The sequence below is a fragment of the Pongo pygmaeus genome, chromosome 2 (assembly GCF_028885625.2).
Source record: "Pongo pygmaeus isolate AG05252 chromosome 2, NHGRI_mPonPyg2-v2.0_pri, whole genome shotgun sequence".
Taxonomy (NCBI): domain Eukaryota; kingdom Metazoa; phylum Chordata; class Mammalia; order Primates; family Hominidae; genus Pongo; species Pongo pygmaeus.
Window position 1 is genome coordinate 114,514,455 of NC_085930.1, and position 21,287 is coordinate 114,535,741.

Genomic DNA, 21,287 nt, shown 5'->3' on the forward strand with positions numbered 1-21,287 from the left:
AGTCACTGACCCCAATCCCCAGATCAGACTTTGGATGAATGAAGCTTCTCCCCCTCTGTTTCCCCTCCCCAGCCCAAAGGACATGTAACTGATTCCCCAGGATGGAAGAGTGACTTCCACAAGACCTAAAAATAACCGAACCACTTAATACTCTGAACATAGCCTCTCCCACCCACCCCCACCGCGGCCCACCCACTAGCCAGCAAGATAAAGGCAGCTGCTGGGGCTGGCAGGGGACAGAGACCTGGAGCCAGGGCAGCAAGAAGGTGTCTGTTGGAGCCAGCAGAACAGAAGCAATTTGAACAAGAACTTCCAGAGGAACGACGAACCCTGAGACCATAGCTGCTACAGACCGCAAACACCCCATCAGCCAAGAGAGACCTTCGGTGAGTAACCTACCTCTCCGTCCTTCCACGGCAAGGCTGGCTTTCACAGCTGGGATCCCCTCTCCTTCTGGAATGGACGTATTAGGGATAGCTCTGAGTAGGGGAAGGAGATTGAGGGGCACGCATGGGAGAAGGTAAGTGGAAGTCTCAGACATAAAGAACCCACAAAGGAGGTAAAGACAGTGTGAGCCCCATGGGAGCTCTCAGAGTGGCTGCCACAGGCCTGAAGCTAGCAGAAAGGACAGGCTCCTGCCAGGATGGCATGATCCAGAAAGGCCTGGAGTTGTGATTTTTAAAATACAGGTAAGGAGTGCCTCAGGCTTCAGGGCTCCCTTCCAGGGAAGCTTCAGGCAGGCCCAGGGTCTGGAGGAAGGAGGAACAGAAGAGAGGTAGGGGCAGGGGGCTGTAAGTAGGCCTGAGTGTGCATTGCTAGAACAAGCCCCATGCCTAGTTGTTGTGGATGACACTCTTGGCATATCTGGCCCAGGGATAGCTCCCAGGGGCTGGCCGGAGCCCAGCTCCCTACATATCATAGCCTAAAACCTGGGGTGGAATTAGGACTCTGCCCATGTCCATAGTCTTGCCCAGTGGGAAAGCCCCCAGGGCAGATCTGGGGGGCTCAGGAGAGGCAGACCAGACCTGAATTTGCCCAGATGTAAAGACATATGGAGCCAGCTGGGCCAAGGAGGAGGTGACCTGAGGACAGCAGGGGGACCATCTTGAGAGGTTGGCCCAGCCCTAGGAGACCAAGCTCTAGGACAGTTTTTGGGGCTCAACCCACCTAAGTCTGGTCCCAGTTATGAATTCTGTCCCGACTCTACACTTGCCCCAGGAGTCTCAAGCCAGGCAAGGATGGTGGTGGGAAGGCCAGGAGTCAGAAGACATGCTTCAGGCTTTGCTACTGCCTTGCTGAACTTCCTTGGACAGCTCCTTTCCCCTCTTTGGGCCTCTGTTTCCCTATTTGAACAATAAGGGGTTTAGATTGAGTGACCTCTGAGGGTCCTTAGGCCTGACATCCCTGGACTCCATGATAATAACTCTCTGTGGCCTTAGCAGAGATTCTGGAAATTCCTGGGGGTGGGGGTGGGGTGAAGCTGATGGTCTGCACATGCCATCTGCTCAGGCCACCCTGGTGGTGACAGGATGGAGTAGAGGTGGAGACAGGCACAGGTTTGTCTTGGGCAGGGGATCCTCGTTGGAGCTCAGAAATGAAAGAAAACCACCCAGAGCTTTGATGAGACTCAGGCTGCAGGTTTCAGAGCTCACACTCCCCAAAGGTTCTGATGTCTTTGGTGGACATGCCAGGGTGGGCATGGGGTCAGCAGGTCTCAGTTTCCTCTCTCCTCCTTCTGAGGTAGCCATAGGGAGGAAGTCCTGCCCCACTTGCTTGCTTCCAGTACCTCCCCCCAGTGCAGACTCCTTTGGCCAGGGAAGGTGTCCAGGTTCTAGCACCTGGTTGACCTGCAGCCCAGGGGCCTGACACCAGCCCAGGAGGCAGGATAAGGGAGCCCAGAGTAACGAAGGAGATGAGGTGAGCCAAGGGTACTGAGGGTCCCCACTGGCTGGGCCTCAGCCTCCCTCTGAGCCCAGGGCTGCTGTTCTGAGGCCAGGACCTCAGCTATATTTAGCACCCTGTGTGGTGCAGAGCAGTGGGGTCAGGGGCAGCAGGAGGGGGCACATGCTTCCCATTCTTTCCCTACTGGCCTCTGGGGACTGTTAGTACACCTGTCACAAGACAGATAAGACATACATGGACAGAGACCAGAGAAGGGCTTGAGGGGTGGGAGGCCATTGAGGGGCGGGGGTGTAGCCAGGGAGAGGCTGAGCTGGGGTGGCCATGAGGCCTGCAGGGGTAGGGCTTAGCCTGAAGCCCCCCTGAGTCTGAGCCCCTGAAGCTGTGCTTGCTTGCTTAGAGAGCGGTGTCCAGGAGCAAGAGGCAGGGCTGTCTCTGCAGAAAGGACCCTGGTCCCACGGTCCTCTCCCTGGTTGGTGTCACCCTCATATCCTCCCAGGGGTGCCTGCTGGGGAATAGTCGGGTTCTATGGCCAATAAGAAAGCTTTACACCTCCTACCCTCTTATTTCTTGGGGCCATGCCCTAAATGGAGTCTAGGGACCCCAAGCCAGCACGGCCTTCCACTTTGTCACCAAGATCTGACTCTGGGCCTAAGTTCCCTCATGTTAATTCATAAATGATTGTGCTAAAAGACCTTTGAGATCCCCCTAGCTCAGACATTCTCAGTCTTGGAGTATAGTGCAGAAAACCCTGACCACATATTCAGAATTTGGATCTGGCCTAAGCACGAGATATCTGATGAGCAGCTTCCCAGCCCTGATTCTCAACTGCTTCCACTCTAGCATGGGCTGTTGGCTTCTGCTTGCCTCCTTGGGCCTGGGAAAGGTTGGAGTGCGTTGACAGCCAAGAGGTCAAAGTTAGGCAGCGCTCCAGGTCAACATGGCAAGTCTGCCCTCTGGTGTTCTGCAAAGGAATCTCGTCTCCATGGGAAATCAGTCACCAGTTTAGAGACCTGCCTCTCCAAGGCTGGGACTCCGAAAGTCAGGATTCCCCCAGGCCGCTCCCCTGGGAGTCTTCCAGGGAAACACTGATTTTTAACAAAGGAAGGCGAGGATGGGGCATGTCCAGTTTGCCCACTGGAGGTTTATGCATCCCTTATGGAGCTAAAGGAAAGTGTCTCATGTCCAGTGGTACCATGGTCACTCCCTAGCAACGCATGAGATGTAGGGAAAGCAGGAACCCACTATGATTAATGGGTTCATGTCCTAAGTTCAAGACCTGTTGCCCACGAACCATGCAGGCAGCGAAGTGAAGCCCAGGCCAGGCACATAGAGAGAGGGAAGGAGTCTCTAAGCGTAAGTCACCCAGAGCTACTCTGACTCTGAGCCCTGTTTACTACCATTTCTCCCAGCATCCAGCCTCTACCCTGCTGAACATCTAGATCTAAGGCCCCCAATCCCATCCTCATCTCTGCCCCTTCGTCTCAGAAGGATGGCCGACACCCAGACACAGGTGGCCCCCACACCAACCATGAGGATGGCAACTGCAGAAGACCTGCCCCTCCCTCCACCCCCAGCCCTGGAGGACCTGCCACTGCCGCCACCCAAGGAATCCTTCTCCAAGTTCCACCAGCAGCGGCAAGCTAGTGAGCTCCGCCGCCTCTACAGGCACATCCACCCTGAGCTCCGCAAGAATCTGGCTGAGGCTGTGGCCGAGGATCTGGCTGAGGTCCTGGGCTCTGAGGAACCCACCGAGGGTGACGTTCAGTGCATGCGCTGGATCTTTGAGAACTGGAGACTGGATGCCATTGGAGATCACGAGAGGCCAGCTGCCAAGGAGCCTGTGCCACGTGGTGACGTCCAGGCCACCTCCCGCAAGTTTGAGGAAGGCTCCTTTGCCAACAGCACAGACCAGGAGCCAACCAGACCCCAGCCAGGTGGAGGAGACGTTCGTGCAGCCCGCTGGCTATTTGAGACAAAGCCACTGGATGAGCTGACAGGGCAGGCCAAGGAACTGGAGGCCACTGTGAGGGAGCCTGCAGCCAGCGGAGATGTGCAGGGTACCAGGATGCTCTTTGAGACACGGCCGCTGGACCGCCTGGGCTCCCGCCCCTCCCTGCAGGAGCAGAGCCCCTTGGAACTGCGCTCAGAGATCCAGGAGCTGAAAGGTGATGTGAAAAAGACAGTGAAGCTCTTTCAAACAGAGCCCCTGTGTGCCATCCAGGATGCAGAGGGTGCCATCCATGAGGTCAAGGCCGCATGCCGGGAGGAGATCCAAAGCAACGCAGTGAGGTCTGCCCGCTGGCTCTTTGAGACAAAGCCTCTGGATGCCATCAACCAGGACCCCAGCCAGGTGCGGGTGATCCGGGGGATTTCCCTGGAGGAGGGGGCCCGGCCTGACGTCAGTGCAACTCGCTGGATCTTTGAGACGCAGCCCCTGGATGCCATCCGGGAGATCTTGGTAGATGAGAAGGACTTCCAGCCATCCCCAGACCTTATCCCACCTGGTCCAGATGTTCAGCAGCAGCGGCATCTGTTTGAGACCCGAGCGCTGGACACTCTGAAGGGGGACGAGCAGGCTGGAGCAGAGGCCCCACCCAAGGAGGAAGTGGTCCCTGGCGATGTCCGCTCCACCCTGTGGCTATTTGAAACAAAGCCCCTGGATGCTTTCAGAGACAAGGTCCAAGTGGGTCACCTACAGCGAGTGGATCCCCAGGACGGACAGGGGCATCTATCCAGTGACAGCTCCTCAGCACTGCCCTTCTCTCAGAGTGCCCCCCAGAGGGATGGGCTAAAGGGGGATGTGAAGACTTTTAAGAACCTTTTTGAGACCCTTCCCTTGGACAGCATTGGACAGGGTGAGGTTCTGGGCCATGGGAGTCCAAGCAGAGAAGAAGGAACTGATTCTGCTGGGCAGGCCCAGGGCATAGGGTCCCCAGTGTATGCCATGCAGGACAGCAAGGGCCGCCTCCATGCCCTGACCTCTGTTAGCAGAGAGCAGATAGTCGGAGGTGATGTGCAGGGCTACAGGTGGATGTTTGAGACACAGCCCCTAGACCAGCTCGGCCGAAGCCCCAGTACCATCGACGTGGTGCGGGGCATCACCCGGCAGGAAGTGGTGGCTGGGGACGTTGGCACTGCTCGGTGGCTTTTTGAGACCCAGCCCCTGGAGATGATCCACCAGCGGGAGCAGCAGGAACGACAGAAAGAAGAAGGGAAGAGTCAGGGAGACCCCGAGCCTGAGGCACCCCCAAAGGGCGATGTGCAGACCATCCGGTGGTTGTTCGAGACTTGCCCAATGAGTGAGTTGGCCGAAAAGCAGGGGTCAGAGGTCACAGATCCCACAGCCAAGGCTGAGGCACAGTCCTGCACCTGGATGTTCAAGCCCCAACCCGTGGACAGGCCAGTGGGCTCCAGGGAGCAGCACCTGCAGGTTAGCCAGGTCCCGGCTGGGGAAAGACAGACAGACAGACATGTCTTTGAGACCGAGCCTCTTCAGGCCTCAGGCCGTCCCTGTGGAAGAGGGCCTGTGAGATACTGCAGCCGTGTGGAGATCCCTTCAGGGCAGGTGTCTCGTCAGAAGGAGGTTTTTCAGGCCCTGGAGGCAGGCAAGAAGGAAGAACAGGAGCCCCGGGTAATCGCTGGGTCCATCCCCGCGGGTTCTGTCCACAAGTTCACTTGGCTTTTTGAGAATTGTCCCATGGGCTCCCTGGCAGCTGAGAGCATCCAAGGGGGCAACTTCCTAGAAGAGCAGCCCATGAGCCCCTCAGGCAACAGGATGCAAGAGAGCCAGGAGACTGCAGCTGAGGGGACCCTGCGGACTCTGCATGCCACACCTGGCATCCTGCACCATGGAGGCATCCTCATGGAGGCCCGAGGGCCAGGGGAGCTCTGTCTTGCCAAGTATGTGCTCTCGGGCACAGGGCAGGGGCACCCCTATATACTAAAGGAAGAGCTGGTGTCAGGTGAACTTCCCAGGATCATCCGCCAAGTCCTGCGCCGGCCAGATGTGGACCAGCAGGGGCTGCTGGTGCAGGAAGACCCAACTGGCCAGCTCCAACTCAAGCCGCTAAGGCTGCCAACTCCAGGCAGCAGTGGGAATATTGAAGACATGGACCCTGAGCTCCAGCAGCTGCTGGCTTGCGGTCTTGGGGCCTCCGTGGCAAGGACTGGGCTGGTGATGCAGGAGACAGAGCAGGGCCTGGTCGCACTGACTGCCTACTCTCTGCAGCCCCGGCTAACTACCAAGGCCTCTGAGAGGAGCAGTGTGCAGCTGTTGGCCAGCTGCATAGACAAAGGAGACCTGAGTGGCCTGCATAGTCTGCGGTGGGAGCCCTCGACTGACCCGAGTCCAGTGCCAGCCAGAGAGGGGGCCCAGAGCCTGCCCCCAGCTGACAGCATCATCCATGTTCCCCTACTGGACCCCAGCATGGGGATGGGGCATCTGAGAGCCTCAGGGGCCACCCCTTGCCCTCCTCAGGCCATTGGAAAGGCAGTCCCTCTGGCTGGGGAAGCTGCAGCACCAGCCCAATTGCAAAACACAGAAAAGCAGGAAGACAGTCACTCTGGACAGAAAGGGATGGCAGTCTTGGGAAAGTCAGAAGGAGCCACGACTACCCCTCCGGGGCCTGGGGCCCCAGACCTCCTGGCCGCCATGCAGAGTCTGCGGATGGCAACAGCTGAAGCCCAGAGCCTGCACCAGCAAGTTCTGAACAAGCACAAGCAGGGCCCCACCCCCGCAGTCACTTCCAAGGACGGTCTTCGGAAAGCTGGGGCTACCCAAAGCAACATCAGGCCTGGGGGTGGAAGTGATCCCCGGATCCCAGCAGCCCCCAGAAAGGTCAGTAGGGAAGAGCAAGCACTACCCAGAGGGCTGCCTGGGGGGTGGGTGACAATTCAGGACGGCATCTACACCGCTCATCCTGTGAGGACCTTTGACCCACCTGGGGGTGTCCAGCCTTCTCAGAGGGAACCCCAGTCAAGGCACAGGGAGACTGCCCTCTCAGTCCAGGCTCCCCGCCCACTCCAGGGAGGCCCAGGTCAGAGTACTGGGCCAGGGCGGGAGGAGCCTGGGGGCCGCACACAAATGGCCTTGGGGCCTCCAGGGAAGGCGATGGCAGAAGTCTGCCCAGGGGGCCTGCAAGCTGCAGAGACTACCCTGAAGACTGCCCCTCTAGGCTGCCACACTCTGGCCTCTGGGCCCCAAGCAGCAGGTGCCAGCCCGCACCCCCATAATGCCTTTGTTCCTCCTCCTCCTACTCTCCCAGCTGCTGTGACAGGACCTGACTTTCCAGCCAGAGCCCACCGTGATGAGGACTCCATCCAGCAGGCCTCTGAGCCCCTGAAAGACCCCCTTCTTCACTCCCACAGCAGCCCTGCTGGCCAGAGAAACCCTGGAGGGTCACAGACAAAGACCCCAAAACTGGAGACCACCATGCCCCCAAAGAAGAAGCCGCAGCTGCCCCCTAAACCTGCACACCTAACCCAGAGCCACCCTCCTCAGAGGCTGCCCAAGCCCTTGCCTCTATCTCCCAGCTTTTCCTCAGAGGTGGGGCAAAGAGAACACCAACGAGGTGAGAGAGATACAGCCATCCCTCAGCCAGCCAAGGTTCCCACCACTGTAGGCCAGAGCCACATACCTCTGGCCAGATGTCCCAGTGGACATAGCCAGCCCAGCTTGCAACATGGCCTCAGCATCATGGCCCCCAGGCCCACCAAGAATCAGGCTACAGGCAGCAATGCCCAGAGCTCTGAGCCCCCCAAGCTCAATGCCCTCAACCGTGATCCCACCTCACCACTGTGGGGCCCCGGCCCCTCAGGAGAGCAGCCCATGGAAGGTTCCCACCAAGGGGCCCCTGATAGCCCTGACAGTCTGCAAAGAAATCAGAAAGAGCTCCAGGGCCTCCTGAACCAGGTGCAAGCCCTGGAGAAGGAGGCCGCAAGCAGTGTGGACGTGCATGCTCTGCGGAGGCTCTTTGAGGCCGTGCCCCAGCTGGGAGGGGCTGTTCCTCAGGCTCCTGCTGCCCACCAAAATCCCGAGGCCTCAGTGGAGCAGGCCTTTGGGGAGCTGACACGGGTCAGCACGGAAGTTGCTCGACTGAAGGAACAGACCTTGTCAAGGCTGCTGGACATTGAAGAGGCTGTGCACAAGGCACTCAGCTCCATGTCTAGCCTCCAGCCTGAGGCTAGCGCCAGAGGCCATTTCCAGGGACCTCCAAAAGACCACAATGCCCACAAGATCAGTGTCACAGTCAGCAGTAGCGCCAGGCCCAGTGGCTCAGGCCAGGAGGTCGGGGGTCAAACTGCAGTCAAGAACCAAGCCAAGGTTGGATGCCACACTGAGGCCCAGAGTCAAGTCAAGATCAGAAATCACACAGAGGCCAGAGGTCACACAGCCTCAACTGCCCCTTCCACCAGGAGGCAGGAGACATCAAGAGAAGATTTGTGCCTTCCTCGGGTCTTACCTTCCAGCCGAGATTCGCCCTCCTCCCCAACGTTTATCTCCATCCAGTCGGCCACAAGGAAGCCTCTAGAGACTCCCAGCTTTAAGGGCAACCCTGACGTCTCAGTGAAAAGCACACAACTGGCTCAGGACATAAGCCAGGCCCTGCTCCACCAGAAAGGTGTCCAAGACAAAACTGGGAAGAAAGACGTCACCCAGTGCTCTGTGCAACCTGAGCCTGCCCCTCCCTCAGCCAGTCCCCTGCCCAGAGGGCGGCAAAAGAGTGTTCTGGAGCTACAGACTGGGCCAGGTAGCTCACAGCACTATGGAGCCATGAGAACCGTGACTGAGCAGTATGAGGAAGTGGACCAGTTTGGGAACACAGTCCTCATGTCTTCCACCACAGTCACCGAGCAGGCAGAGCCACCCAGGAGCCCAGGCTCCCACCTCGGGCTCCACGCCTCGCCCTTGCTGAGGCAGTTCCTGCACAGCCCAGCTGGGTTCAGCAGTGACCTGACAGAAGCTGAGACGGTGCAGGTGTCCTGCAGCTACTCCCAGCCAGCTGCCCAGTGAGGCCCACCGCCTCCCACCACACCTGCCACCTGTTCCTGGCCTCCACTGCCCCAGGACTGAGGTGGGTGCCTGCCTCCTGCACACTGGAGCAAGGACCAAGAGGAAAGGGCATCTCCAGAGGATTACTGTGGGCCATTTCCCTTTTGTCAGTTCTTTCAACAGGCCCAGTTCTTCCAAATGGAAAAAGAAAGGTCTGGAAGAGGCCCACAGAGTTGCACAGGCGTGGGGTAGGATGGGGGCTCCCACTTGCTTGTGGAGGATGTAATATGTACAGACACACACATGTTTTTCACACAGGCCTGGCCCACGTATGGACAGGTGTGAATCTGCACACCACTGCCTGAATTGGAGCCCCCCAGAGTGTCCCTCTACCCAGAGTTTTTATTTCTTTTATTAGTCTGAGTGTTCCCAGCCATCTGCTCCTTAATCCCTGGAGAGGAACAGAGCCAGCTGGACACCGCGTTGGTCTCTGTTTGGAATCACTGTGAGGTCTCCAGAAGGACCTGGCCGCCAGCCCCTTCATCACCATCTCCATCATTCAGCTGGTCATCTGGTGGCCCAAAGGTCACACAAAGAGTCAGCAATCAGCATGTCCCTAGAAGCCAAATGCACTGCCTTTCTCTGTCCCCACGACTGTCCCCCACTCTGCACCCCAAATGGGAAGCATACAGTCTGAATAAATCCAAGTTTTATTCTCTACTCTGTGCATGTCTGACTGTGTGTACATCTGTTGCAGTCTGTGTTCCCACTGCAGGGGGAGAAAACAGCCACAACCTCCAGGTGCCTCGTCTTCCTAGCAACAGCAGTGTGGGAAGGCTCTAAAAGCTACCCCTTCTCCACCATCTTGGCTGGCAACCAGAAATGCCCTGCCCACACTTCTATTCTCCTTGCCCCATCCCCATCACACACACACACACACACACACACACACACACACACAGTGCTGCCCTCTCTATCTTGACCTTGCCTCCTGGATGTTCTTGAACACCATCCTGGAGGGGTTCTTAGAATCCTGCCCCAGAGCTGGAGAGCAGCCCAGTCAGGCCTGGGAAGCGGGAGGAACTCACACCAGGAGAATTTCTGTGCCCAAGATGGCTGGGTCACTTCTGCCTGTTCAGCCCAGGTGTTGTGTGCCAAGCAGGGGTTCCTGAGAAATGAAGTGCACAGATCCTGGCCTGGAAAGTCAGGATGTTTTGGTGAAGGGCCCTTTTCACGCTGTCTTTCAAAAATCACTAAGCATCTTCTGTATTCCAGGCCTGTTTTAGGCAGTGGGGACACAGAGGTGAGGTCCAATGGGGTCCTGCTTTCAGGGAACTTTTTAGAATGAGGAGACAGAGAGACAATAAATAAGAAAACTTAGATCAGGAATAGGGTGATGCATCTGACTAGGCCACGTTCCCACTTTGGGATAAGAGTCTTAAAATATGGTCATGTGACAATGGCAGGTGATTGCCTTAGAAGGAGTGGCCAAGGCAGGGCTCTCTAAGAAAAAAACACCTCAGCTGAGATCTAAATGACAAAGAGCAACTATGTGAAAATCGAGGGAGGAAGCATGCTAGGTAGAGGGAACAGCACTTGCAAAGACCCCAAGGTGGAATAAATTTAGTTCCTGGGTTTCCTGGATACCCAGGCATTTGAAACTAGGTTTGCCTCACACCAAGTTTATGTGGAAAGTCACCCACACTTTGCTTCAATGGAAGAGACAGGCCCCTAGCCTACCCCTAGCCCAGGGCCCAATCTTCCACAACCCTCACAGGCCCCTCATTGCCTGCTCAGCCAATATGGGTAAGGTTCCCCTGGGACAACACAGCTCTGATCTGGAAGGAGCCTGTGCCCTGTGGGAGACTGTGCTGTGTCAAGAATAACCAAGGTACCAAATCCACCTGCTTGGGCCTGGTACATGAATCTTGTTGATCCCCTGCCTTCTGTGGGATCTCACTTGATTACAGGGCCCAGTAGCCTATATAGCATGACTGTTCTCCTCAATGTTCTCATCTGTAAAGTGGGCACAGCTATAGTACCTACTATGGTGAAGATTAAGTGAATTAACCCATTTATGCCTGAGGTCGCAATTTTTTGAATTTTTGCAATCAGACCTTGGCAATGACCTTGAGCAGTCGCATAAATAACTCCCACATGCTTAGCGTTCCAATAATGGAACACTAGGCAGTATAAAGTGCTTGAAGCTATGCCTGGCGTCTGGAACTCCAAGACATTCACTTTTAGTATTATTGTAATTTTTTAAAAATATATATCTTCTTTCTTACATCCAGGGGGGTCCCTGTCTCGTTCATCTTGGTACGTCTTTACCACAAGTGCCTAGAGGGCACTCCATAAATGTCAAATAAATGAACGCATAAAGAATGAAATGATTGAGTAAACCTGCCGATTCATCCAAGTAACTTTTATTGAGCACCTCATTCATGCCAGGTTCTGTTCAGGGTGCTGAGAACAGAGACGAACAAGGCAGAATTTGTGCCTCAGCTTATGGAACTTCGGTTTCAAGAGGGAAGGCAATATAGGTAGAAGCAGACAAGATAATTTTAGAGGGGAGAAATACTGTGAAGGAAATAAAAAAACAAAGTCCAAGACAAAAGGTTAGCAGTTCCTTCAACTTGGGTGGTCAGGGAAGGCGTCTCAGCGGAGGTGACCCGAATGACAGAAGAGCCAGTCTGATTGGTTGGAGGTGGCGGCCTAGGGGGAAGAGTGGGGAGAGGTGACTGGGCCGGTGGTGCGCGCCGGCGGCGGCGTGCACAGAGGAGAGAAGCGGCTTTTCGGCGAGACCCCTCCCGGTGCCCTGCACACCTGCGGCCACGCGTGCAGCCGAGGAGGGGCGGGGGCGGGCAGGGCTGAAGGCGCACCCGCAGGAGGCGGAGCGCGTGGCTCCCAGACCCCGCCCCCGGAGCCCGCAGGGCGTGTTCCCACCGGCCGTCGCCAAGGTGACGATGAGGACTAAGGGGCCGCCGAGTTCAGAACGTTCGGGCGGCGGCGGCTGTTGCTGGGAGACGCCCGGCAGGCGCGCAGCCAGGGACTGGCTCTGCACTGCAGACGCCGGACGCCAGTACGCGCCGTCCTGGCCAGCCCTCTCGCTGAGGTTCCCTTCGGATTCCAGACGGATACCGGGTTCCTGTCCTCACCCACGTCTAGATCCTGCCTGGGACCTGCAGGACTGGACGCCTCCTCCCTCCCTGGTGATGTCATTGCCTCTGTGTCCGGAATTTGTCCACCAGTCCCTATCTTCACTGCCATCACCATGTCTCAGGCCACCGTCCATCCTCCCTTCCCTGGGGGATTAGGCACTGCCATAGCCTCCCCAGTGGTCCTCCTCCCTTTGCCCTGTGTGTCCTTACGCCCTGTCCTCCACCAGGCAGCCAGAACTCTTACTAAGAATTTACCAGATCCAGTCACTCCTGCATAATACCCTCCACCGGCTCCCCAGCTCACTCAGTCTTAAATCCAAACTCCTCTCAGTGACCTGTAGGACCAGAATGACTTGCCTCTCTGCCTTCTTCTCCAACTTCGTTGGCCCCACTCTCCTCCTCACCCACATCACCCTAGTCACACTGTCTTTCTTGCTCTTCTCAGAACATACCAAGCTGATTTCTGCCTCCAGACTTTTGTACTTGATGAACCCTCTGGCTGAAAGTCTCTTCTCCCAGATGGTTAGTGGTTGAGCTCCTTCTCACTCAGGTCTCAGTTCCAATGTCTCTCCAGAAAGGCCTTTCCTGATCAGTCCTCCCCCCTTCCTCCATCTAAAGAGGCCCTTGTTTTCATACTGTTTTATGTTTTCCCATATTTCCCTCTCACAATATGAAATTATCTTGCTCACTTATTCACTTGTTTCTTAGTGTTCTAGATAGTATTTCTGCATAGCAAACCACCCCAAACAGGAATTTGGACAGAGCACAGTGGGCATGGCTTGTTTCTGTGCCACAATGTTTGGGACGTCAGCAGGGATGTCAACCAGAACACATACGTGTGGCCTTTCCATGTGGCCTGGGCTTCCTCACAACATGGCAATCTCTGGGTTGTCGAACTTCCTAAGTTGTAGCTCCAAAGACATGTCCCATCTAACAAGGCAGAAGCTATATCACCTCTTATGACCTAGTCTCAGAAGTCACGAAAAATCACATCTGTAACCAACATGCCGTTGGTTACAAGTGAGTCACAAGTCTGCCCAGATTGAAAGGAAGGGGGTATTAGACATCACTTTTTGGTAGGGAAGAGGCAAAATTCTAGAACATGCATACATCTTTGGAAAGTGACATCTCCACAGTCAGTCTTCCCCCCACTGAAGTAGCATCTCCATGAAGAACCACGTCTCATTTGATTTTTATTGCATCCCCAGTGCTAGAATGGTACCAGAACACATAGTAAGTGCTAGATTCGTGTTTTAGAGTGAATACATGAAGGATTATCTTTCAAGGAGTCATTCAGGCCCAGCTCTTCTCCCTGTAAGTGTATTTCCTGTCCCAGCCCTTGATTTTGGCCTGATCTCCTCTGGAGAAAGCCCAGTGTTTGTATTGGAGAGTGGGAGTCAAGCCTATTATGGGGGTGGGGATGTGCACATAAAAACAGTTATTGGGGATTAAGAAGTAGGTAGCCAGTGAGTTCATGGGACAGTTTTCTACTGAAAGGGTATTGAAAACCTAGTCTGCTTTTCCCCATTCTTTATTCTGGAAATGTCCAAGTGAGGTGGTTTTGTTCTCCAGGCCATAGTGAGCAGGAAAGTGGCCTAACGAGAATGGAGCTTTGGGGAGGCAGCTCAGGCAGCAGGGGTGGGGTTAGAATGCCTGTTAGGAACAATTGCAGGGTCTGGGCAAGAGGTGGCCCTGAAGCTGCCCACAAGCCTGTGAAGTTACTAGAAGTCTCCTTGCTTTATTATTTGAGAAAGACCTTCCATTTGATCTTCCCAAAGTCCTGGAGCACATACAGGTTCTCCTCCTGTCTTCCTATTTTCCAAGAGGGGTAGCAGCATCTGCCATTCACCCAAGCCAGAGAAGATAGCCCAGGCTTCTCCCTGCACTACTGCCTCATATCAGTGGGCTTCGGCTTCCCAAGTATGTCTTCCCCTTGCCCCCTGCTTCATTTCCACGTTGATTTGTGAGCTCCGACATGTGACTACCATAGCAACAGCCTCCTCATTTCTCTCCTCACCACCAGTGCCACCCCCAAACCATCAGTCCTCCAATCCAGCCTTGCAGCAGTTTCTCACCACCTCTGTCGCCTTAAAATCCACGCTTCTTAGGTCATTCAAGGCCCTTCCTGTGCAGCTGTTACTGTGTTTATGGCCTCCTCCAGGAGGGGAGAATTCTATCGTCTAGATCCTTTCATGTTCTTTCCAGGCTGTGTCACATCGCCCTGATTTTACCCAGGGCCAACTCACCCATCCGGCACAGGGGGCAACAGTGCCTAGGGTCCACAATCCTTTTAGAAGCTCATGAAAATGTTTTAACTTATTTTACTATCAGAAGGGAAAAAAACTTTCAGGCCGAAGAAATTGTTTGAATATATAACATTAACATATTCGGCTTTATACCACCACAGTAGTAAAATATACTTTTAAATATTTTTTCATGGAAAAGGAGCTCATTAAGGCAAAAGTACTTAGGGCCCACAAAAATCATAATGGGGCTCTGGTTTTGGTTATGCTGTCCCTCCCCTCAACCTGTGGCAGAGCTGCCTAGTTAGATGCCCAGCTAACTTCCGAAGAAAACTCTAGCAGAGGCTTTGCCTGGGAACCCTCAGGAACCACTCCCTGGTCCCAAATCAGGAGCTATGAGGACTGAGGTCCGTGTCCCCAGCCCCCACCTGCTTTCCGGAAGGCAGGCGCGGGGGTGCCCTGCTGCGGGCCAAGGGGGCGGTACTCGGGTCTCGCTGGCTGCAGCTCGCCCGCCCGCCCTGCCAGCTCCACCCGACCTAATCGGAAAAAGGAAGCTGGCCCTGAGCTGTTCTCTCTCTTCTTCCTCAAAAGCTCCGCCCACCACCCCCTTCCCACCCCCTTCCCACCCCGCGCCTCCCCAGTTACGTTTCTTACGAAAAAGTGCTGCTGAGAATTCCCAGAAAGTCCCGGATATGAAGTCACTCGCGTGAGGTCACCGAGCCTGGTTCCAAGAATCAGAAGCTTGTGGGGGAGAAAGGAAAGCGCAGAAAAAGAAGGAGCAGCGATCGGAGTTGTGGGTGTTGTCGCGGCCAGGGGCGGGAGGCGGGCCCCCACCCCGCACCCCCCCCCCACCCGCTAGCTCGGCAGGGTCCCAGGGGTCTCCAATCAGGCTTTGGCCGGTGTGACTCCTGGAAAAGTTCCAAAGGAAACTAGGCTTCACTACCATATTAGAGAAATGCCGACTGAGCACAGAAATACCGATCCTTATTGACCAAGATCAAAAAGTCTTGATACTGCATGGTGTTGGATCAGATGGGGAAACAGCAGTGTTTATCCACTGTTGTCAGGGAGAGAGAACTGGCTGGGTCTGCCAGTTTGGAGAACAACTTGGAAATATGATCAGAATTTTAAATGAGCATACCTTTTGACCTAACAATCGCACATCTAGGGACTTATCCTACTGAGAAATACCAGGATAAAAGCTTTAAGAGAGTTTTCAGCAGCATCATTTGAAATACTGAAGGTTAGAACCCACCTAGATGTCCATCATAGGAAACTAGTCTAAAAAATGCCATGGTACATCTGTACTCTGGAATACTATGTGCTGTGAAAAAGAATGAGGCAGCTGTTTATGAGCCAGCTCTGTGTTCCCCATTATGGTCTTTTTTGTGTATGTGTGTGACAGGGTCTTGTTCTGTCTCCTGGGCTACAGTGCAGTGGTGCAGTCATGGCTCACTACACCTCGACCTCCTGGGCTTAAGTGATCCTCCCACCTCAGCCTTCCAAGTAGCTGGGACCACAGGTGCACGCCACCATGCCTGGATAATATTTTTCCATTTTTTATAGAGATGGGGGTCTCACTATGTTGCCCAACCAGGTCTTGAACTCCTGGGCTCAAGACATCCACCCCCCTCAGCCTCCCAAAGTGCTAGGATTACAGGCATGAGTCACCACACCTGGTCTGGTCATTTCTTAAAGGTATATATTCATTCGACAGACACGTTTTGAGCACCTACAAAGTGCATGGCACATTGCAGATACTGGCAATAAAACAGAGAACAAAACAGCTTATGGGGATGGGGGAAAACCAATAAAAGCATCAAGTGGTGATAAGTGCTATGGAGGAGACTCACTCAGAGCAAGGGGTACAGAAAATATCAGGGTTGTGCTATGTTAGATTGGGTGGTCAGGGAAGGCCTCTGGGACAAGTTGACTTGGGAGCAGAGACCAGAATGATGGGAGAGAATGTCACCTATGTGCCCGGTGTAGGGCCTAGCCTGTGCCCAGGATTTTACTTGGACACGAAGACCAGCCAGGAGGCCAGCAAAGCTGGAGAGGAGAGGCCGGGGTCACACTGGTAGGAGGAACGGTAGTGAAGGAGAGGAGGCGGAGGGTCAGGTAGGACTTCCTAGGCTTTTGTGAGGATTTTGGCTTTCATAGCCATTGGAGGGTCTTGCACAAAGAAGTGACATGGCTCGACTTAGGTTTTAAAGGATCCCTCTGGCTGCTGAGTGGAGACTACTACAGACGGGCAAGGGTAGAATCTGAGAGCCCAGGAAGGAGGCTGCTGCAACCGTGGGAGATACAGCGGGGCCGGCCCAGGGTGGTATGAGAATGCTTCTGGGTACATTCTGATAGTAGAGCTGATAGGATTTGCTGATAGCCCCAGATGTAAGTATGAGAGAAAGAGGAGTGTGTAACTATAAGCATGGAGTTATCTTTCATCAAGAGAGGGAAGCTGGTGGGAGGAGCAAGATTTTGGGGGACCGGGGTGAAGAATCAGTCTGAACTCACATGGGTTGGGAATTCAGGAGTGATGGAAACATGAGAGCTGTTTGGAATTTGTAGCAGAGAGGGTCCCAGGGAGAGACAGCTGGCACCCTGGAATTGAGAAATTTGAGGAGGGTTTAATAAAAGGAGCCTTTAGAAAAGAGTAGCAGGATGTAGAGAAACCAGGAGGGCAGTGTAGGCCCCCAGGGCTAGTAACAGTGGGGCCTTAACCATCCATAGTTCTGAAGGAGTGAGAAGAGGGAGTTGCTGGAACCTGGGGACAAAGATAGCTAAAAGATAGCTGAGTGAAGAAGACAACATCCAAACTCATGTGATTTCATCCAAGGAAGGGGATTTATCTTTTTTTTTTTGAGATGGAGTCTTGCTCTGTCACCCAGGCTGGTGTGCAGTGGCGCAATCTCGGCTCACTGCAACCTCTGCCTCCCAGGTTCAAGTGATTTTCCTGCCTCAGCCTCCCGAGTAGCTGGGATTACAGGTGTGTGCCACCACACCCAGCTAATTTTTGTATTTTTAGTAGAGACAGCATTTCACCACGTTGGCCAGGCTGGTCTCGAACTCCTGACCTCAGGTGATCCACCCGCCTTGGCCTCCCAAAGTGCTGGGATTACAGGCGTGAGTCACCACACCAGCCTGGGATTTATCTTTTAATAGACAAGTTTGTATGTTGCCAACTGACAGGAGCTGAGGCCTTTGGTGGAAAAATGCAGCCAGTCCATGGCAACCCTACAGGGAGAACAAATATCCTGACCTCACTCTCCACCCCTCCTCCAAAGGCCGTGGGAAGCCAGAGAGCAAGCGAGCCCATGGATGCAGCACATACGGGTCAGTCCCCAGCCCAGAGCAGGGAGGAGAAGGATTGCAAGTGGGTCTGGAGTGGCTCATGGAGGCCAGGGATGCAGGAGCCAGCAGTGAAGGTGATCGGCAAAGCCATAAGGCTGGAGAAGGGATCTCTTAGGAAGTGAGGCAGATAGAAAAGTGGACCCAGTTCACTGTCCTGGGGCCCTCCAATATTTAGAGATTGAGGGATAAAATAGAGCCAGGAAAGGACCCGCCAAAGGAGCAGTCAGTAAGACAGGAGAACAGAGAGCTGTGCCTGAGGCCAAGGGAAGCAAGTGTGTCTAGGAAGAGGAAGGGAGGCAGGGCTGAGATGAAGACTCCAGAGAGGTCTAGTAGGATGAGGGTGTGTGTGTGTGTGTGTGTGTGTAAATAATGTACATAGCATATTTCTGGAAAGTAACAAAAACTCTTTTAAAAAATTTTTATTTTTATTTTTTTTTTGAGATGGAGTCTCTGTCACCCAGGCTGGAGTACAGTGGTGCGATCTCGGCTACTGCAAGCTCCGCCTCTTGGGTTCACACCATTCTCCTGCCTCAGCCTCCCTAGTAGCTGGGACTACAGGTGCCCACCACCATGCCCAGCTAATTTTTTGTATTTTTAGTAGAGACAGGGTTTCACCGTGTTAGCCAGGATGGTCTTGATCTCCTGACCTCGTGATCCACCCACCTCGGCCTCTCAAAGTGCTGGGATTACAGGCATGAGCCACTGCACCCAGCCAAAAAACTCTTAATGGTGGCTCTAGCGGAGACATCTAAGGGTAAATAGAAGAAATGAGACCTAACTTTTCATTTTCTTCCATTTTTGATATTTTTAATCATGTATATGTATGAATTTTATCAAAGGAAAGAAAATAGGACTTTTTAAAAAGGCTGTCCCACCTCAAGAAAGATATAATTTTAAAGAAAAAGCAGATCCAGGCCGGGCACGGTGGCTCACGCCTGTAATCCCAGCATTTTGGGAGGCCGAGGGGGATGGATCACCTGAGGTCAGGAGTTCGAGATCGGCCTGACCAACATGGTGAAACCCCATCTCTACTAAAAAATACAAAAATTAGCCCAGCCTGGTGGCAGGCATCTGTAATCCCAGCTACTCGGGAGGCTGAGGCAGGAGAATCCCTTGAACCTGGGAGGCGGAGGTTGCAGGGAGCCAAGATCACACCATTGTATTCCAGCCTGGGTGACAGAGCAAGACTCCATCTCAAAAAATAAAAATAAAAAAGCAGATCCACAGTTTTTTTTGATCAATTAAAAGACAGGCTTGGAAAAAAACAAACAACCCCATCAAAAAGTGGGCAAAGGACATAAACAGGCATTTTTCAAAAGAAGACAAACATGCGGCCAACAAGTATATTTAAAAAACCTCAATAGCACTGATCATTAAAGAAATGCAAACCAAAACCACAATAAGATACCATCTCACGCCAGTCAGAATGGTGATTATTAAAAGATCAAAAAATAACAGATGCTGGTGAGGTTGTGGAGAAAAGGGAATGCTTAACACTGTTGGTGGGAGTGTAAATTACTTCTGCCATTGTGGAAAGCAGTGTGCCAATTCCTCAAAGACATAAAAACAGAGGTACCATTCAACCCAGCAATCCCATTACTGGGTATATATCCAAAAGAATACAAATCATTCTATCATAAACACATATGCATGCCTATGTTCACTGCAGCACTATTCACAATAGCAAAAACGTGGAATCAACCTAAATGCCCATCAGTGACAGATAGAATAAAGAAAATGTGGTACATATGCACCATGGAATACTATGCAGCCATAAAAAAAATGAGATCATGCCCTTTGCAGGAACATGGATGAAGCTGGAGGCTATTATCCTTAGCAAACTAATGCAAGAACAGAAAACCAAATACCACATGTTCTCAGTTCGGAGTTCGAGACCAGCTAAATGATGGACATGGACACACAGAGGAGAACAGACACTGGGGCCTACTTGAGGGTGAAGGGTGGAAGGAAGGAGGGAATCAGGAAAAATAACTAGTGGATACTAAGCTTAGTACGTGGATGATGAAATAATCTGTACATCAAACCCCTGTGATACAAGTTTACCTAGGTAACAAACCTGCACATGGACCCCTGACCCTAAAATAAAAGTTAAAAAGAAAAACACAAGAAAGGCAGGCTTGGGGGTAACCCTGGGATTTGAGAAAGAGAGCTGATAGAGTCTGGGATGGGCAAGGCTGAGAAGAGAATGGCTAGAAGCATCTTCTCCATGTGTCAGTCCAGCCAATGGCTTTAGGAGCAGTGACCTCTGACATCTGGCTTAAATTATGTCCTGCTATGTGCTTCATGACCTGCCCCTCACTCCACCCCTTCCAACTCAAGACTTCAAGAAAGCTTAATTCGTCACATCTTAGTATCTTTTAAATAATTTTACATGTCATGCTTTAATTAAGTATTTTCAGTCTTGTATATCAAAAATAAATCCCCCTCCTTAGATGAAATCACACAAGCTTGGATGATGTCATCTTGGAAGATAGATTCCCCCTAGTTCTCTTTCTGATGAAGCTAACCCTCAGACAAGGTATGTCTTCCTTGCAGAGCACAGAATCCTCTGGATAGAAAGCTTTCTTTCTCTTTTTTTTTTTTTTTTTTTTTTTTTTTTCAGTTAAGAATCAGCTCCAAATTTGTGGGAATTATTTGAGGATTGTGCTCTGATTCTTATCTCTATTGCAGGTCCCAAGGAGGATGGGGTCCTGGTTAAAGACTCCGGTGGAACCAGTCCCTCAGGAGCCTCAGGCCAACTTTAGGAGGCTTCTCACCAATAGATGGAGGGATGAGATTGGGGGAGGGAAGTGGTAAGAGGTAGCTTTGGGAAATCTCATCCTCTCCTTTCCTAGGGCTGCTTCCTTGGGTTGGGAGTTGGGGACTCCCAATCTAACAGACTTGAGACTTTTCTGACATAGGGGTTTTCCCAAAAGCGAAGGGCCAACAGAGGAAAGGGAGCCTTCAGCCCAGGCCATCTCCCCTCTTGGAGCCTGATTGTGGTGGGCTAAGGTCAGTCAGAGCTCCACTTTCTTCTCCATTGCTCAAACTTCTCAGTATAGCCTGTGCCTTTGAGTCTTCCCACCTCTGTCCTAATAAAAAAAAAAAAAAAAAAAGAAAACTCCATGAGAGCAAGGAGCTTGTGTGTATCATTTTCTGCTAATGATCAATGACTAGAATACCATCTGGCACTCAGTTGTGTACACAGGATGAATGAATGCCCAAAATGCCTTTTCCGCAGCTCAAACTACATTTCAAGAGAAACTCCCTAGACCAGCTTCTCCATCACCCACTCAGAAATCTTCCAACCATCCATTTTTAGAACCCCATACACATAGGTCCTGGGGTTGGCAGCCTCTACTTAGTGGTATACCATAGCCTCAGAGAGGTGACTGTGCACATCTCTGCCCAATTTCACTTTCTGTGCCAGTAACTTGAAATCAGCCATCGTGGAATAATTTACACCACAGAAATTGGAAAACACTAAAGATTATGGCTTCCCTCCTCCCTCCACCCCTACCCCAACCCAGAGAATTGGTTGCTAATCATTTACCAGCACACTACTGCCTCCAGTCCTGTTTTGCCACTTACAAACTCTATGATTCCATCAAGTCACTTAATTGCTCTGAGCTTCAGTTC

At 52.9% G+C, this 21,287-nt stretch overlaps 1 protein-coding gene and 1 long non-coding RNA gene across 3 annotated transcripts; one reads left to right on the top strand and one right to left on the bottom strand.

The window, feature by feature from the left end:
- Nucleotides 1-236: 236 nt before the first annotated feature.
- XIRP1 (xin actin binding repeat containing 1) lies at nucleotides 237-9,613 on the top strand. 2 transcript variants are annotated; one of them, XM_054483426.1, is made up of 3 exons: nucleotides 237-386; nucleotides 3,312-6,739; nucleotides 7,167-9,613. In XM_054483426.1, the coding sequence occupies exons 2-3, from the start codon at nucleotides 3,392-3,394 to the stop codon at nucleotides 7,173-7,175; spliced, it is 3,357 nt and encodes a 1,118-aa protein (XP_054339401.1). In that variant the 5' UTR covers nucleotides 237-386; nucleotides 3,312-3,391; the 3' UTR covers nucleotides 7,176-9,613. The 2 variants fall into 2 exon arrangements, with proteins under 2 accessions (XP_054339401.1, XP_054339400.1); XM_054483425.1 differs by having other exon boundaries at nucleotides 3,312-9,613.
- A 1,690-nt stretch (nucleotides 9,614-11,303) lies between these two features.
- Nucleotides 11,304-11,861, bottom strand: LOC134739183 (uncharacterized). The gene is made up of 2 exons (XR_010125751.1): nucleotides 11,720-11,861; nucleotides 11,304-11,608 (listed from the first exon to the last, which is right to left on the bottom strand). It is a non-coding gene; the product is annotated as an uncharacterized LOC134739183 (long non-coding RNA).
- Between the last annotated feature and the right edge of the window lie 9,426 nt (nucleotides 11,862-21,287).

Bases quoted from the DNA above. Each gene is read 5' to 3' on its own strand.
- XIRP1 (XM_054483425.1), top strand. From the start codon at position 3,392: ATGGCCGACACCCAGACACAGGTGGCCCCCACACCAACCATGAGGATG.